Below are 19,103 nucleotides of genomic sequence, written 5' to 3'. Positions count from 1 at the left end.
ATTTCCTGGTTGCTAAGGAGCGTCAGGAAGCTGGCCACCGCATCCTTAACAACCGATGACTCATCAGCTGTCAGCGGGCTTCCCCGCTGACAGCTGATTGTAAAAAAAAAGCAGACAATTAAAATATGCAAAAAAAAAATTAAAAAATTGCCAGACCACGCCAACATTTTAAAAAAATTACGTGGGGTCCCCCCAATATCCACACCTGACCCTTATCCGGGCATGCAGCGGCAGATCAGGAAAGGGGGGGGGTATAAGCGAGCGGCCCTCCCCCTCCTCAACCATACCAGGCCACATGCCCTCAACATAGGGGGGTGGGTGCTTTGGGGCGGGGGGGCTCTGCCCCCCCACCCCAAAGCACCTTGTCCTCATGTTGATGGGGACAAGGGCCTCATCCCCACAACTGTGGCCGGTGGTTGTTGGGGATCTGCGGGCAGGGGGCTAATCGAAGTCTGGATGCCCCTTTTAGGAAGGGGGCCCCCAGATCCCGCCCCTCCAGCCCATGTAAATGAGTATCGGGTACGTCGTACTCCTACCCATTCACCAAAAAAGTGTCACAAGGTTAAAAAAAAAACACACAAAAATAAAAAAATAGTGTCTCCCGCTGTAAATCCACCGTCAATCACGCCGCCCGCTGGTCCTGAAAAAGAAAAAATAACAAAGACGCTCCCGCCGTCGGTGAAGACATTTTTTATATAGGTAAGGGGTGGGGTCACCTGGCTATGTCACCTGATGGGCCCACACCCTTGTGATATTGCAGACAGGTGCATGCTGGTTTGGTGATGTCACAAGGGGGTGGGGCCACCCGGTGACATAGCCAGATGGCCTGCGCCTTACCTATATAAGAAATGTCAGATGGTGGAGCCTGCAGTAGGGAGCCAACTTTCACTGATGGCGGGAGCCTCTTTGTTATTTTTTTTTATTTTACAGATCCGGCAGGCGGCGTGATTGATGGTGGATTTACAGCGGGGGACACTATTTTTTTTATTTTTTAATAAAAAATTTGTCAAAAACTCTCTGGCGTTTTTATTACCTTGTGACACCTTTATCGGTGAACGGGCAGGGGTACCCGATACTCATTTACATGGAAGGGGCGGGATCTGGGGGCCCCCTTCTTAAAGGGGGCTTCCAGATCATTCTGATGGCCCCAAAGCACCCCCCCCCCATGTTGAGGGCATATGGCCTGGTATGGTTTGGGTGGGGGCACTCACTCACCCCCCCTCCCCTTTCCTGACCTGCTGGGCTGCAAGCCTGTATAAAGGTCTGGTATGGATTTTGGGAGGGACCTTACGCCGTTTAAAAAAAAAAAATTGATGTGTGGTTCCCCTAAAATCCATAACAGACCCAAAGAGCCTGGTATGGACTGGGGGGGCCCACGCTGGTTTTTTTCATACATTTTAATTGTCTGCTTTTTTTTTTTTTACAATCAGCTGTGAGCGGGTTGTTAAGGACGCGGCGATCGGCTTCCCGGCTTGCTGCTTAGCAACCAGCTATTCATCAAAAAACAGCCTGGGGGTCCCAGGCCCCAAAGCACCCACCCCCCCATGTTAAGGGCATGTGGCCTGGTATGGTTTGGGTGGGGGCGCTCACGCGTTCCCCCCCCTCCTCTTTCCTGACCTGCTGGGCTGCAAGCCTGTATAAGGGTCTGGTATGGATTTTGGGAGGGACCCTACGCCATTAAAAAAAAAAATTGATGTGTGGTTACCCTAAAATCCATACCAGACCCAAAGAGCCTGGTATGGACTGGGGGGGCCCACGCTGTTTTTTTTCATACTTTTTAATTGTCTGCTTTTTTTTTTTTTTTTTACAATCAGCTGTGAGCGGGTTGTTAAGGAGGCGGCGATCAGCTTCCCGGCTTGCTGCTTAGCAACCAGCTGTTCATCAAAAAACAGCCTGGGGGTCCCAAATACCGCATGTGATAGCGCCAGCAAAACCCTGGGGGTAAATATTGCATGCTTTTTAATGCTCTGGTCCGTTTGTGAATTGGACTTAAAGGAGTAGTAAAGGCAGAAAGTTTTTTTATCTTAATGCATTCTATGCATTAAGATAAAAAACCCTTTGTGTGCAGAAGCCCCCCTCATACTTACCTGAGCCCCATCTCTCTCCAGCGATGTCCACGAATGTCTAAGCCGTCCAGGACACTCCTCTTGATTGGCTGAGACAGAGCGGCGGCACCACTGGCTCCCGTAGCTGTCAATCAAAGTCATTCAGCTAATCAGGGGAAAGGGGGGGGCCGGGTCGGGGCTCCATGTCTGAATGGACACACGGAGCTGTGACTCGGCTCGGGTGCCCTCATAGGGCACTCGAGGGGCCCGAAAAGAGGAGGATCCGGGCTACTCTGTGCAAAAGCATGTATAACATGTTTGTTATTTTTATTTTTTAAACAAGACTTTACAATCACTTTTTTTTTCTGGTAAATACTGCATAATTTTAGAGTTATTTTTATTTTAATTTAAAGTTATTTTTTAATTTTTTTTTTTTTTTGAGAATTGGACTTGATTTACCGCATGCAATAGTTTATGCAAATGAATAACCTGATACCCTTATCACATGCGTTAAGCGTTAGTGAATTGACCCCTATATTCCAAATGCATTTATTTAGTTGGTATTCACTACTTAATTTACTATACAGTCTTGATAGAGTCATTATGACTTTGTTTTTTAGCCAATCTATCCAAAATGCCAGACCTGAGGGGTGTAAGTTTTACTTGGCACGAAAAGATCACAGCTCAGTACAGACAAGACGCCAAGCAGAATAATGAGTTTAAGAAGTTTGATCTCATTCATATGATTCAGGTAATGTAGTTACAAAGTAAACAGAAGGAGTAATAAAAGTGGTATTGGGTCTGTTGGGGGAGGGGGGCAGGAAGTTCATCTAGTGAAGCAAACCTCATATCTAGCAGGACCTGGTAACAGTGACTCCTGTTATTTGAAATGGGCAACTCGGCAAACTGCATGCATAGTGCCCTGCTCTTTATGGGTTCAGCAACTACGTCCCTCATACTTCAACACAACTTCTGCTTAACCTCTTAACCCTTTTGAGGGCCAGTAGTCAACAATTTGCTCAACTACTGTCTCTGAGTTCCAGCTGCCGCTGATGGCTTGGGCTCCTATAGAGGACTGAGTAATGACTGGATACAGATAATGTGAATACTTGCAGGTTGGAGGTTTCATTGAGGAAAATAAAAGTTTGCCTCCTGTAGGTGAACAGTATCTTCTTCTGGCTGAAGTGTTAAAAAATGTACCTTGTACATGGCTGTCCATTGTACGTGAATGTTGATTTCTAAAATAAATGTTTGATATAAGTAACTAGAAAATGTCATAAAACAGTTTGTAAACTTCTAAACTTCAAAAGAAGCCATTCTTTTGAAGAATTATGAAGAAATATGAAGCCATTCTTTACCTTCATATTGTCGGGGTCCCCCAAGGTTCTGTTCTTGGACCTCTCTTATTCTCCATCTTCACCTCCTCCCTGGGTCAGGTAATAGCCTCTCATGGCTTCCAATACCACCTCTATGCTGACGACACTCAAATCTATCTCTCTACCCCTCAGCCCACTCCTTCAGTCTCCTCACGTATCACTAATTTACTAATAGACATTAACCTGGATGTCACACTACTTCCTCAAACTCAATCTATCCAAAACTGAGCTCATGGTTTTTCCTCCCCCACGTGCCTCTGCCCCTGATCTCTCTGTCAAAATCAATAGCACTACTATCAGTCCGTCCCCGCATGCCAAGGATCTAGGTGTAGTCCTGGACTCTGAACTATCCCTTCGGCCCCACATCCAAACACTTTCTAAATCTTGCCGCCTCAACCTCCGCAACATCTCCAAAATACGCCCCTTCCTAACCAATGACACCACCAAGCTCCTAGTTCACTCCCTGGTCATCTCCAGCCTCGACTACTGCAACTCCCTTCTCACGGGATTACCTCTAAATAGTCTATCCCCCCTTCAGTCCATCATGAATGCTGCTGCCAGGCTCATCCACCTTACCAATCGCTCTGTGTCTGCTATCCCTCTCTGCCAATCCCTCCACTGGCTTCCACTCACCCAACAAATTAAATTCATAATTCTAATAACTTACAAAGCCATCCACAACTCGGCCCCCAGCTACATCACTAACCTAGCCTCAAAACCCCAACCTAATCATTCCCTTCGTTCCTCCCAAGACCTCCTGCTCTCTAGTTCCCTCGTCACCTCCTCCTCCCATGCTTGCCTCCATGACTTTTCCAGAGCCTCTCCCATCCTCTGGAACTCCCTACCACAATCTGTCTGACTAGCTCCTATTCTGTTTGCTTTTAGACAATCCCTGAAAACCCTTCTCTTCAGAGAAGCCTATCCATCCCCCACCCAACAACTGTACATTTATCTTCTCAATCAGCACATCCCCCATAGTTATTACCTTTCGTATTTCTTGACCTTCCCTCTTAGATTGTAAGCTCTAAGGAGCAGGGCCTTCTGATTCCTACTGTATTAAAGTGTATTGTATTTGAACTGTCTACCCTCAAGTTGTAAAGCGCTGTGTAAACTGTTGGCGCTATATAAATCCTGTATAATAATATAAATCCTGTATAATATTAGCTGTGTAACAATACCAATAGTGTCCACCAGAGGTCATCAGTTACTCTATAAATTCCAGTAACTGTGTGCAATTTTGATGTTTTACTCCTTTTTTTTTTTTTTTTTCATATTCACAAAAAAGTATATATATATACATGTGTAAAACTGTGCATAGTTTTAGATCGTATCCGCAGGTTATAAATGTAATTTGTTGCATCACCCTAAGAAAGATATGAATTACTTAGCTTTACAATGTATTTCAAAAGATATGGGCTTGACTACAGAGTACATAGAACCATTTACAACAGTGTCTGTATCCAAAGGAGCTTACAGATTAATGTCCTTGTACATAAAAAACAAATTTTATATATATATACACACTGCAGGTGCATCTCCTAAAATTAGAATATCATCAAAAAGTCCATTTTATTTCAGTAATTCAATTCAAAAAGTGAAACTCATCTATTATATATAGATGCGTTACACACAGAGTAATATATTTCAAACATTCCTTTCTTTTAATCTTGATGATTATGGCTTACAGCTAGTGAAAACCCCAAACTCTGTATCTCAAAAAATTAGAATACAGATACTCCTCATTTAACGACTTACCTGTTTAACGCTCGGACTTACGACCAGCTCTCCTCACCCAAACAACGCGCTATACATCATTATATTGTACAGTACAGTATATTCGTTTGTTCTATACTTATGCAAATTAAAACAACGTTATTGAGCTGGAGTTTGGTGTTTAGACCCTTTTTTCACAATACAGTACAGTACATTAGTTAAGAATGATTAAAATATTGATTACTTGTGGCTCCTCATTTAACGACCAATTCGTTTAACGCCCTGGTCGTTGGAACGGAACCTGGCCGTTAGGTAAGGAGAGCCTGAATTACATAAGACCAATAACAAAAAGGATTTTTAATACAAAAATGTTGGCTTACTGAAAAGTATGTCCATGAACAGTATAGTATGCACTTAATACTTTTGCATGAATTACTGCATCAATGTGGTGTGGCATGGAGGCGATCAGCCTGTGGCACTGCTGAAGTGTTATGGAAGCCCAAGTTTCTTTGATAGAGGCCTTCAGCTCATCTGCATTGTTGGGTCTGGTGTCTCTCATCTTTCTCTTGACAAAACCCCACAGATTCTCTATGGGGTTTAGGTCAGGCGAGTTTGCTGGCCAATCAAACACAGTGATACCATGATCATTAACCACTTCAGCCCCGGAAGGTTTTACCACCTTCCTGACCAGAGCACTTTTTACAATTCGGCACTGCGTCGCTTTAACTGCTAATTGCGCGGTCATGCAATGCTGTACCCAAACGAAATTTGTGTCCTTTTCTTCCCACAAATAGAGCTTTCTTTTGATGGTATTTGATCACCTCTGCCGTTTTTATTTTTTGCGCTATAAACGGAAAAAGACCGAAAATTTTGAAAAAAAATTATATTTTCTACTTTTTGTTATAAAAAAAATCCAATAAACTCAATTTAAGTCATACATTTAGGCCAAAATGTATTCGGCCACATGTCTTTGGTAAAAAAAATGTCAATAAGCGTATATTTATTGGTTTGCGCAAAAGTTATAGCGTCTACAAACTAGGGTACATTTTCTGGAATTTGCACAGCTTTTATGGTTCAAAAAGTTTTTATTGAAGTTTTCACAAGTATATAAACATATAAAAACAGGAGAGTAATAAAAATAAAAAAGAAAAAAGAAAAGGAGTGTAAACAGTGCCAGTTACCTGACATATAGTCTCCTAATAAACAAATATTTCTTTTAAATGTTGAGATAGTGCAATCTTATACAAGTGCGAGGGTTATTATAAATAAATTGTTACGATAAACCCGTATAACAGGTGTTTGTTGATGTGTAGGCATTAACTACCCTGTGTGGGGGTGCCCCTTTGGGAGCCTGCTGCACCCCTGGACACAGGGAGTCTGGGATAACCACCGTATACATAAGTTTTCAAAAGTGTGGTTAGTAACAAGTTTTTAGATCTCTATTTACATAGAAGGTCCTATAATTATATTGCATCAAGAGAGAAATATTGGAGACACAAAGAAGAAAGGAAAGAAGAGACAGAATAGATGGAAGTGAAATAAATGTAGAATAGAAAAGTATTAGAAGGGCAGGAGGGGGGGGGGGGTAGTGAGACAGTGAGCTTCGGTCCACATATGAGGTCTTCATTTTAAATGAGAGGTATAATGGATATGGCTTTTTCAACTCCTAAGTGGAGTTCTTAGCCGAGAGTCTTTGTTTGAGTTTGTCTGAGGTAGAGTAACTCCTCCAGATACTCCAGACAAAAGAGAACTTAGCATATTTATCTAGAGCTTTGGCCTGCATTTCCTCCATTAGCATGTAATTGTTTACTTCCCCTACCCACTCAATTAGGGTGGGGGGTGTAGTGGTTTTCCAATGTCTGGGTATAAGTTGTCTACCCGCACTAACAAAGAATTTCAAGAGGCCGCTTTTTTGCGATTTGATTGTCCCTGGGAGGATGGATAGGAGGGCAATAGAGGGTGATGGTAGCAGTGGTTTGTTATAAATGTCTGAGTAAATCTGAAAAATTTGGGTCCAGAATTGGAGAAGAACATCACACTCCCACCAGATATGTATATAAGTACCTTCCATTGTGTTGCATCTCCAGCATCTGTCTGAGTTAGATGGGAACATGACCCTGAGAGTAGTTGGGACCCGATACCACCTCGACAACAATTTATAGTTTTTCTCTTGTGTATAGCATGATACGGAAGTTTTGTTTGTGAAGAGGAAGGCTTTCCCCCACTCCGTCTCGGTTATGTCTTTCCCGACCTCCACTGACCATTTAGAGGTGTAGCTAGGTAGAGCTTCGTGGGTATGGTCTACAATTGATTTATATATCAGTGATAAGGTGTGTCGTGGAGTTTCAGAAAGGGTGCATAGTTGTTCGAACCCGGTCAAGGGTCTATGAGTTTGTTTGGAGTCGTGCAGTGTCTTGCAATAGGAGTTTAGGTGTCCACGAGTGAGCCATGTCATCTTGGAGGTAACGTCTGTTGGGGTGGTTATAAATGTGCCCAGTGTGTGATCAACGAATTGGCGTGCAGTGGGCCATGAGTCTCTGTTGTAAGTGTCTAATGAGTGGGTTGAGTGCCCTTCTGGGAGGTTTGGATTATCAAACAAGGGGGTGAGGGGACTAGGTTCCGAGGATAATGAGTGGGTGTCTCTTTTGCGGTACCAAATTGTCAGGGCATCTCTAGTGAGGGGGGACAATGTTGATAAGGATTTGTATGTCTTGTCGTGGCCCCATAGAAGCGCTCGTAGGTCATATGTGGATAGATCTTGTTCTACAGTCGTAGCAGCTTTGGCCATAGGGCGCGGGAACCACTCAAGGATACGAGATAGGACTGCTGACGTATGGTATGTTTCAAAGTCAGGTAGGCCCAAACCTCCCTTCGTGATAGGAGAGCATAAGAGTTTGTGTTTCAATCTTGGGTGGTTGCCCTTCCAGACAAATTTAATTGCCAAGGAGCGGAGGGTATGGAGATACGCAGAGGGGAGGGCTATGGGTAGGGCTTGAAATAGGTATAACAGCTTGGGGAGTATATCCATCTTTAATGTGTTGATATGTCCTATCCAGGATAAAGGTAGGTCCATCCGTTCTTCTGTCAACTTTCTAAGTTTTTGGAGCAAGGGGGTAAAATTCAGGGAGTATATGTCAGAGGTTTGTTTAGGTATAGCTGTGCCTAGATAAGAGATAGAGTTAGGTCTCCATTGAAATGAAAAGTTGGATTTAAGGGAGGAAAGAGTAACGTGTGATAATGAAAGGTTTAGGGCTTCGGTTTTAGAGATATTTAGTTTATAGTTACTAAGACTACCAAATCTGTCTATCTCAGCCAATATGGAGGGTATGCTGGTATGGGGTTGTGTGACGTAAAGAAGGAGATCATCGGTGTTAGAATATTATTCCAAATTCATAATTCGGCACTTATAGGTGTTATATTATATTCATGGCAAGCTTGCAAAACATATTTGGTTTTATGATTAATCATGATAAATAGAGTATGTGTGAATGACCTTGATCAATAGATTTGACATGATTCTTCTTCTAAAGCTGAGCATTGCTGGATTTTTCTGGTGTAGCCAATTTGAGTATGACATTTAAGGTATCTTGGTGTAGAATGTCATGAGAAGACGAAAATAGACACGTGTCCACGTAGCTAAAGGAATATACATTGTGGATTATATACTGTTAAGTTAAGTTAGTTTGTAGTTCCAGTCATATTAATAAGTACTAGTATATAGTTACTTAATGTAAAGTTGATAATATGTGTTCATATTATATAGATGTTTGGTTATACGACATTACATGATCAGCATATTACTTCAAATATGGAGTGTTACATGTGGGCTTGTCAATCATATGCCATATATGACTATGAGTGCATACTGAAGCTAGCAGAAATGAATATGTGCCATACAAGGTTCTAAGTTGGAGTGAGGATATGACGTTCACACGTTCACATGTAACATATAAAGCCAATGCTTCCATATTGAAGGACACACAGACACAGACAGACACACACACACACTCACAGTCATTAGATGACATTGACATGTATACAAGACATTTTGACAAGTTGGGACAGCTGAATTCTGCCAGAGGTCTAAGAACGTCATTTCCTGTTTCTTCTTTAACGACACACAGAACAGCATGGAGACAGGAGGGCAGCAGCCATGAAGCATACATGCTTTCATAAGCTTATTACAGCTTTATAACTTTTTATTCTATTTCATATATTTTTACCTACATTGAACTGAACTATTATATTTTTTACATTGTATTTATGATGCCAATTGTGTGACAATAAACTCACACTTTGTTTCAAGTCAGTTTGGCTATCAATGCTATTCATCCAGAAACGCCTCTGAGATACAAGAATATTAGATATTAATAATATTCTTCATTTTGGCGAGCCAGACAACTGCCGTCATTTCTCAATTTTTACGGAAATCTCGATCCTTGCTGAGGGGGGAGAGATTAGCGCAGTTTTGCGAATATTCAAGTCTCGAGAAAAAAGACGGTTCAGAACCTATCAACCAAGAGGCGTTTGTGTTGCATCAGATGTGGACAACAGTCCAGCAACAGACGGTTGAAGACGAGAAATTCTTCTAAATACGGTGAGTAAAAGTTATGGAATTTATTGATGAAATAGCGAGAGACAGCAAGCTAGAGTTTAAAGATGTGTCTTTATATCCAAATGACAGTCACTTGTGGAGATATATGTACAATGAATGCTTAAATGCCAATACACAGATTGATAAATCCAGGTTCACTGTACATAAATTACGTAAGAAAATAAACAATGTATTAAGCTTAGTGAGAATATTTAACAAAATGATTATTAATGTTGATTTACCTGCTAAAAATGTGTGTACATTACAGCAGACAGAATGTAACACTGTACAGAACACAGGGAAACATGAAAATATGTCTCAAGATTATCTTAATTGTCCAAACTGTGAGATTTTTTGTAATTATATAGAGAATCTTGAGGAACAAATTGACTCCAAAACAAATCTTTTGGAAAAACTTCAGAATGACAGTAGATTGACACAGATTGCTGTAATAACTACAGATGACAAAAAGACTGAATCAAAATGTAAGCAGCAATCCTCTTATATTCCGGAAAGTTCGGATATGGAGAATGTTGATGCTACTGATGAAAAAGAAATGAAACATAAAAACTTATTATGTAGAACTGCAAAACTAAAGTTGCAAATACATGACCAACTTATGAAAGTTTTAAAAGACTTTCCTATTTATGACACTGAGGCAACTGTATTTTCCAATTGGGATTTATTTGAAATGTTTGCGGATCGTTTTAATCTGTCAAATGATCAACGCAATTACATATTTCAGTTGTGGGTTCCTGTTAATTTCGCTAAACGAATTAACACACCTGTTATTGATGACGAAGGTCAGGAAAAACAAAATGACGCGACAGATAGACTGCGACAATTATTGCTATGTATGACCGGTGAGCAAATACCGACCATAGAAATGTTAGATCTTTTACAGACTACTGCAGAAGAAAGTCCAATTGACTTTAGAATTAAATTTTGCAAAGTTTATCAAATGATATTTGGAGTAGATGATGACAATGACCCAGGTTTAAAAACAGCTTTCATAAAAAAATTTAAATACCTTGACCCAACTTCAGTAGCCATAGCACAGGAACGTCAAAATTTAAATGATATAGTAAGTTTTATTGATAAAATTAGGAGACAATTGAATCAAAGCAATCTCACACATGAGATAGCTATAATTCAATGTGACAAAAATAGTCAGGCTGCAGACATGTCAGAAACGACAGGTCTTGGCAGGAATGACAAGGACAGCTGCAGACAAGTGAGGCAAGGAGAGCCTATCACGTGTCTTTACTGTCATAGATCTGGTCATATGAGAAAACATTGCTGTAAATTTAAGAGAGACTTACAAATAAAAACTAAAGATATGGAGAATGAAAAATCAGCTTTTGTACAAACTGTTTTTTCATGTCAAGATAACATTTTGACTGAATTGCCTTATGCCACTGAAGTCAAACAGATCAGTAATTTGACTGTTAACAGCAGTTCAGACAACACTGTCGCTGAAAGAGAGGGTTTATTGCCATTACCAAAAATAGAATCACATCGGGATTCAATTTCTCTGCCATTACAATATGTAGCACCAATTATTTTGGATGAGAATGGTAGGCCTTATATACAATGTTTGCTTAATGGTAAAAACATTAATTGTCTCATTGACAGTGGATCTGAGATTAGCCTTACCAAAGAAAACATACCTGTGAAATCCAATTCTCCTATGTGTAATATAGTGGGTTTTAATAATACAGGTAATTCCACTGCTAGACAGGTATCTAATGTAACATTTGAAGTACCTGGAATAGTGAAAACTAACATTAACATTTGGGTATGTCCCAAAGCAGAGAATATACTTGGCATTGATGTAATCAATGAACAAAAATGGGTGATTGATTTGGCTAATAAAAGTATTTGGAAAGATCCATCTAGGCCCAAATCAGTGCTTATTGATCCCTCTGTATACAGTAAAGTTGGTTCCATTACCAATATGTCTACAGAACAAAAATGGCCTGATGTTGATGGTAATTGTGCTCTAAAGGAAGTGGTACAACGTTTTCCAAGTTTGTGGTCAAAGTTCAAAAATGACATTGGAACTTTGAAAAATACTGAATTGAATATTGAGGGAAAAGATCCAGAACCCCTTAATCAGTATGAGTTACCACTAGAATCAATTGGTCCACTTTCTGCCATTATTCAGGAGTTTGTACAACTTGGAATTGTAAAGAAAGCTAAATCAGTGGTAAATAACTGTATTTGGCCTATCAAAAATACTGATAATTCATATTCTTTATCAGTTGACTTAAGGACATTGAATAAACATATCACAAATAACCCAGTTCTTCCTGATAAATCTAACTTAAAGTTAAATTTGAATGCTGAGGACAAAGTGTTCTCTGTATTAAAAATTATGAATAGCCATTTTTCTCTTCCATTAACGAATAGCAGCCAGTACAAATTCGCATTCACATTCAGAAAAGAGACTTATACGTTCACTCGATTAATACCTGGCCTAGGTATTGGTGATGGTATAGTTCATGAAACTATAGCAAAAATACTTTCAAAATTTTCTAGGCCAGACTGTATTTGTCAGTATGTGGATACGATTCTGCTGAGTACTCAGAATATCGATGAACATATTGCTCTTTTGTCTGAGTTGTTTATGATGTTACAAGCTGAAGGTTTAAAATTAAACACGACAAAAGTCCAGCTGATGAAAAGTCAAGTGAAATACCTTCACATGCAAATTAGTCAAGGAAAGAGACAACTGTTGCAAGAAACAGTTAGAGATATCACTGCAATCCCAACTCCAACAACTCATAAGGCATTGCGTCAATTTTTGCATAAAATAAATCTTTGCAAAGAGTTTGTACACTGTTTCGCAGAAAAAGTTAATCCACTATATAATCTTTTGAGGAATAAAGGTAATATAGTTGACCAATGGGGTCCAAAGGAGAAAAATGCTTTTGAAATGTTGAAAAAAGATTTGCAGAATGCTCCAGCATTAAGTACTATAGAGGTTTGTTCTGAAGCATCTTTTATTTTGAAAACTCATGTATCTGAAAATGCCATCTCAGTAACGTTGTCTCAATTACAAGAAGGTAAGGAGAAAATAATTGCCTATTTCTCCAGAGTTTTATCATTTTTGGAAAAAACTTTTGAGTCAGGTGTAAAGCAACTGCTAAGTGTTTACTATGCAATTAAAGCTACAGAGAGCATAGTGAAATCAAACAAAATCATTGTACAGACACCTGACTGCTCACTAAAAGGTATTTTTGAGGAAGATAGTATTAAAGAATGTCGTAAAACATATCCTCTATGGTTCAGAGCTTTAGCATCCAAACACATTCAGATAGATGTAAAAGAAAGACATCTTCAGGAATGTACACCAGCACATGTTTATACAGCTGTATATGAGAAGTCTCTATCTCAGGTTTCCAGTACAAGAACAGAGAAGGACATAGAGCCAGTATTTGTTACTGCAGAACAGTCTAACACTAGAATAAGAGCTTCAACACAGAATACAGTTACGCACATTTCTAATCTTTTAGAGATGAGAACAAAGGCATAGTCCATTGTCATCTCTGGGTGGTACAAAACTTTTCTTTTGTTTGTGAAAACAGAGATTTGCATCATGACCAAAGGAGGTGTTGCGTCCTGTCATACCTAAACTTCACCGTACATATGATTTATAGTTTAGGCCATCTTAGACAGGATAAGGACAGTACATTGTCATACAGAAGTTCTCTTTGAAGGAAAATATAAGATAGTGTTATTTTACATATAGTTTAGCAAATTCACAAAGTTATTGTCTCATAATGTTTTAACATTTGTTGGAAAAAGTTACAAGAATTTAATGAAAATATTTTATGCCTGATTAATGATACTGCATTTCTTTTACAGAAATGGCATCTAAAATCACATAAATATGGAAGATAACAAGCTCATATGAAGTGCAAAGAGAATATCAGGAAAATTCAAAGTTAAAGAAGGAATCCTCTAGGGAAGAATATTGGACAAAAGATTTATACTTCATATTTATGACTGTTTTATCTTATTCAAGAAGATTTTTCTAATCTAACAGAACTTGAAGAAGAAACTTTAAAGACATTTCATGAAGAAAAAATTAATCAGAAGAAACTTTATCTATCTACTATAGATAAACAATTTGGGACTCAAACATTTGTCCACATATACATTTTTGATAATCCAATTATTCTGATATTAATGTTCATATTAAGTTAGGATTATCGTTATTTTTATTTTTCCTTATTCATATATTGAATATTTTTAGGTAACAACTGCACACTCATTCTAGTTTATAGAACATCTTTTGTTCATAACTTAAGAAACATATTACTCTTAATAGAACTATGGAAAGTTATGACAAGTTTTAGAGTGTAAAGTATATTTCCAAAGAGCTAAAATATTATTTGAGCACAAATATGGAAATATATTATTGCATAATTTATTTATTTTAATAATAATAATAATAATTATTATTATTGTTATAATTATTAATAATAGTAATTATAGATATGAGTCATCATTATGTTATACATTTTTAAATTCTATATAATTATTTTAAGATTTTGCATAGATAGATCTTAGAGAAGTTACAGTAAAAAGAAAAGTGATTAGAAGGAGAGTTATTTCTAGCTGCTTCAGTTCTGAGGAATATTGTGTTCAATCATTTGATACAAGGATGTATAAATGTGACACGAATGATGTTATGAATGTATTAGAATATTTTGATATGATTAATCATAATTCAGGGGGGATTGTTAGAATATTATTCCAAATTCATAATTCGGCACTTATAGGTGTTATATTATATTCATGGCAAGCTTGCAAAACATATTTGGTTTTATGATTAATCATGATAAATAGAGTATGTGTGAATGACCTTGATCAATAGATTTGACATGATTCTTCTTCTAAAGCTGAGCATTGCTGGATTTTTCTGGTGTAGCCAATTTGAGTATGACATTTAAGGTATCTTGGTGTAGAATGTCATGAGAAGACGAAAATAGACACGTGTCCACGTAGCTAAAGGAATATACATTGTGGATTATATACTGTTAAGTTAAGTTAGTTTGTAGTTCCAGTCATATTAATAAGTACTAGTATATAGTTACTTAATGTAAAGTTGATAATATGTGTTCATATTATATAGATGTTTGGTTATACGACATTACATGATCAGCATATTACTTCAAATATGGAGTGTTACATGTGGGCTTGTCAATCATATGCCATATATGACTATGAGTGCATACTGAAGCTAGCAGAAATGAATATGTGCCATACAAGGTTCTAAGTTGGAGTGAGGATATGACGTTCACACGTTCACATGTAACATATAAAGCCAATGCTTCCATATTGAAGGACACACAGACACAGACAGACACACACACACACTCACAGTCATTAGATGATATTGACATGTATACAAGACATTTTGACAAGTTGGGACAGCTGAATTCTGCCAGAGGTCTAAGAACGTCATTTCCTGTTTCTTCTTTAACGACACACAGAACAGCATGGAGACAGGAGGGCAGCAGCCATGAAGCATACATGCTTTCATATGCTTATTACAGCTTTATAACTTTTTATTCTATTTCATATATTTTTACCTACATTGAACTGAACTATTATATTTTTTACATTGTATTTATGATGCCAATTGTGTGACAATAAACTCACACTTTGTTTCAAGTCAGTTTGGCTATCAATGCTATTCATCCAGAAACGCCTCTGAGATACAAGAATATTAGATATTAATAATATTCTTCAATCGGCGTATAAAGAAAGTTTACAGTGGGACGAGGGGGTTTGTATTCCCTGTATGTTGGGGTTAGATCTTATGGCTTGTGCCCTAGTTCAATTACTAGGGCGAACAGGAGAGGGGAAAGAGGACAGCCCTGTCTGGTGCCGTTAGTAATCATAAATTTTTCTGATTGAATACCGTTTACCAGTACTGTGGCCGAAGGTGCAGAGTAGAGAGACATGATACGCGTCAACATTTTCGGGCCAAGACCCAATTGGGAGAGGGTGGCTTGGAGGAAAGACCAGCTGACCCTATCAAAGGCCTTCTCTGCGTCACAAGAGAGAAGGCAGGCAGGTATGTGGTGACGGTGAGCGTATGTGATTAGGTGTATGGTCTTGGTGGTATTGTCCCTGGCTTCACGGCCAGGAACAAAGCCCACCTGGTCTCTATGTATAGTTTGTGGTAACAAGGGGGAAAGGCGGTTTGCAAGGATCTTAGCGTACAACTTTAGGTCAATATTTAGAAGGGATATCGGTCTATAATTGGGGCAAATGGAGGGGTCCTTTCCAGGTTTAGGAATGACAACAATCTGAGCTTGGAGTATAGATGAGGAAAGAGCAATGTTTTCATCAATGGCATTAAACGCTTTTGTTAGTAGTGGGGATAGTTGTGGCGCGAACGTTTTATAAAAGCGGGGGGAAAATCCGTCTGGACCCGGACTCTTACCATTCTTGAGACTTTTGATAGCGGTTAGAAATTCCTCTTCGGACAGAGAGGTCTCTAGGTCCTCCGTATCCGAGAGGGGAAGAGATGGCAGTGCTGTCTCTTGAATATATGAGGACAGGTCTTGTGGGGTGGATGTAGTATGTGGGGTCTGGGGGGATAGATTATAGAGGGTGGAATAATATCTGCGGAATTCCTCGGCTATTGCTGAGTTCTGCATGAGTTTACCCTTAACGGGGGAATTTATTAACGTTATAGGTCGCCTGGCTTGGCGTGGTTGGAGAGTGTTCGCAAGGTGTCTGCCACATTTGTTGGCTTGTGAGTAATGATTGAATCGTCCCTTATCTCGGGCAATTAGGGACCTTTCTGCGAAAATAAGCAGGAGGTCCCTTCTTGCATTGGAGAGTTCTAGGAGAGACGAGTCAACTGGGTCTTTTTTGTGTGATTCTTCTAATTTGGCGATAGTGGAAAGAAGTCGTGTTATATCCGCAGTACGGGCATGTTTCAGTCGGGCTCCGTGCTGGATTAGTTTGCCCCTGAGTACACATTTAAGTGCCTCCCATTTAGTGAATGGGTTAGTAGTGTCTTTGGCATGATCCGAGACAAAGTGTCTAATGGTCTGTATAATGTCCTGCGAGCATACAGAATCAAATAATAAATTATCATTAAGTCTCCAGGAGGAGCTCCGTTTGCGTGTTGGGATATGCCCTAAGCTCAAGTGTATGGGGGCATGGTCTGACCAGAGGGTGAGGCCAATAGAGGCGGAAGGTGAATAATCCAACATTGATTGGGATATGAAGAGGTAGTCAAGTCTGCTGTAAGAGTTATGTGCGGGGGAATAGAATGTGTAGTCCTTAGTGTTAGGATGTAGCATCCTCCATGTGTCTACCAAGGATAAATCAGATAGGAGTGTTCTGATGTTGGTCAGGGAGGTCGGGGAGATCGAGGACTTACCGGTGGATGAATCAAGACGAGGTATCAAGGAGGCATTGAGGTCCCCTCCCAGGATCATGTTGATTGTGCAGAATTTTTTCAGATGGGAGATCACGGAGGAGAGGAAGTGTTGTTGATTCTGGTTAGGGGAGTATATGTTAATGACAGTATAAATAGTATTCAGATAAGACAATTTAAGAAAGATATATCTTCCTAGGGGGTCGATATAGGTATCAAGGACATCTGGCGTGAAGGAAGTGTGAAATGCTATAGAGACCCCCTTAGATTTTGCAGAGGGGTTGGTGCTATGAAACCAAACAGGATATTGCTTATGGAAGACCTGTGGGCATTTATCTGTTCTAAAATGAGTTTCCTGTAGGAGAAGGATTTGGGTCCTTATTTTATGGAAATGATATATTATTTGCCGTCTCTTCTCTGGGACGTTAAGACCTCTGCAATTCAGCGATGAGATCTTTAGGGAGGGTTGTACTGCCATGTAAAAACAAATTTACTGTGTGTGCAATAATAAGGACCATGGAGGCTCGCTGTCTCAAAAGTATGGGAGAAGGGGGAGAAAGAGGAAGAGGAGAGACCTCTAGTGGCGAAACAAGAAAAGGGATTTAAGTGTAGAAAAAGGAAAAGACATACAAAAGTAAAAAGGGAAGAACGAGGCCAAAAAAGCCTCACTAATGGGGTTGTTAACAACATTTCAGCTAATACCGCTGTGGGCGCTGAAGGGCCTAAGTGGGGGGACAGCAGGTTATGCACAGAGGAGCCCGCACACGCCGGGCGACAATTATCAAAGGTTCAAGATATGAGAACTATAAACTTAACATCTCAGAACTCCGCGCTGCTACATAAATACTAAATAGGTACACATCTTAGCTAAAGAGGGCCTATTTCATAAAACATCTCAGAGTGTAGGCAGCCCAGAGGGCCTTCATATCCAGCTATAAGATACTAACATATTCAAAAGGGGATGTATAGGAGGAGGGAGGGGGGGAGGAGGGATGGGGGGGGGGGATTGGATGGGATGAGGTAGGGTTGGGTATAGTTGAGGAGTGGGGGAATGTGTGGCCCGTATCACAGGCAATCACACTACACGGGAGGCAAGTGCATGGAACATTGACACAAAACCTGTGTTTAAGGAAAAAGAAAGTAGGTTAGTAATAAAATGTCCCAACAAAAACTGCAATCGGGGACGTCTGCACTGGTCTGGAGCCTGTGAGAGAACTATAGAAAAGAGTCAGACATCATAGGACTGGATTCAGCCATCTGTCGCAGTGGAGAAGTCCTGTTTGGATCTCTTGTTCATCTTCGTTCGTTTCTGCCATCCTGCTGCAGTTTTGAAGCCGGGGGTGGCCGCATGAAGTGGCCAATCTGGAATGGAGATCTGTGGTAATTCAAAAGTTCCGAGGAACCTGGGGAGATCACCCAGCGTGCGGAAGGTTGCCGATTTCCCTTCATGAGATGCAAACAGATTAAAGGGGAAACCCCATCGGTATTTGATTTGTTTTGCTTGCAGGGCTCCAGTCAGAGGTTTTAGGGCACGCCGCATGTCCAGAGTCAGTTTGGAGATGTCAGGAAGCAGGGATATAGCAGTACTATTAAAGTGTACTGCAGCTTGAGAACGTGCAGCTTGCATGATGGCATCTTTGACTGCATAAAAGTGTACTCTGCAGATCACGTCTCTGGGGTGCTCTAGGTTTGGGTTCTTAGGGCCAAGGGCTCTGTGGATTCGGTCAAGTTCCAGAGGGGCGTCTTTGTCTTTCTGGAGGAGTTCATTGAACATGGCGGTTACTGTAGGAGCTAAGTCCTTAGTTTCAACTGATTCGGGTAGGCCGCGTATGCGTATGTTGTTACGTCTGGCCCTGTTTTCCTGGTCATCCTGATGGTACATCAGTTGCTGGATCTGGAGGGTATGTTCATGCAAGATAGTTTCATGCGCATGCAGAGTGCATGCAGTCTCTTCTATGTTATGT

General features: G+C 40.0%; 1 protein-coding gene and 1 long non-coding RNA gene across 3 annotated transcripts in view; both read left to right on the top strand.

Moving 5' to 3' along the window:
• LOC141147122 (histamine N-methyltransferase-like) overlaps positions 1-19,103 on the top strand; it is a 70,061-nt gene that overhangs the window by 33,765 nt on the left and 17,193 nt on the right. For both annotated transcript variants that reach the window (XM_073634248.1, XM_073634247.1), the window contains exon 5: positions 2,666-2,796. In XM_073634248.1, coding sequence (XP_073490349.1) covers positions 2,666-2,796 — 131 coding nt within the window. The remainder of the gene's footprint in view (positions 1-2,665; positions 2,797-19,103) is intronic.
• On the top strand, positions 6,725-15,413 carry LOC141147123 (uncharacterized). The gene is made up of 2 exons (XR_012245020.1): positions 6,725-9,731; positions 13,599-15,413. It is a non-coding gene; the product is annotated as an uncharacterized lncRNA (long non-coding RNA).

The sequence above is a fragment of the Aquarana catesbeiana genome, linkage group LG06 (genome assembly GCF_042186555.1).
Source record: "Aquarana catesbeiana isolate 2022-GZ linkage group LG06, ASM4218655v1, whole genome shotgun sequence".
NCBI lineage: Eukaryota > Metazoa > Chordata > Amphibia > Anura > Ranidae > Aquarana > Aquarana catesbeiana.
Note: the sequence above shows the minus strand (reverse complement) of the source record. Positions and strands in the feature narration are given on the sequence as shown.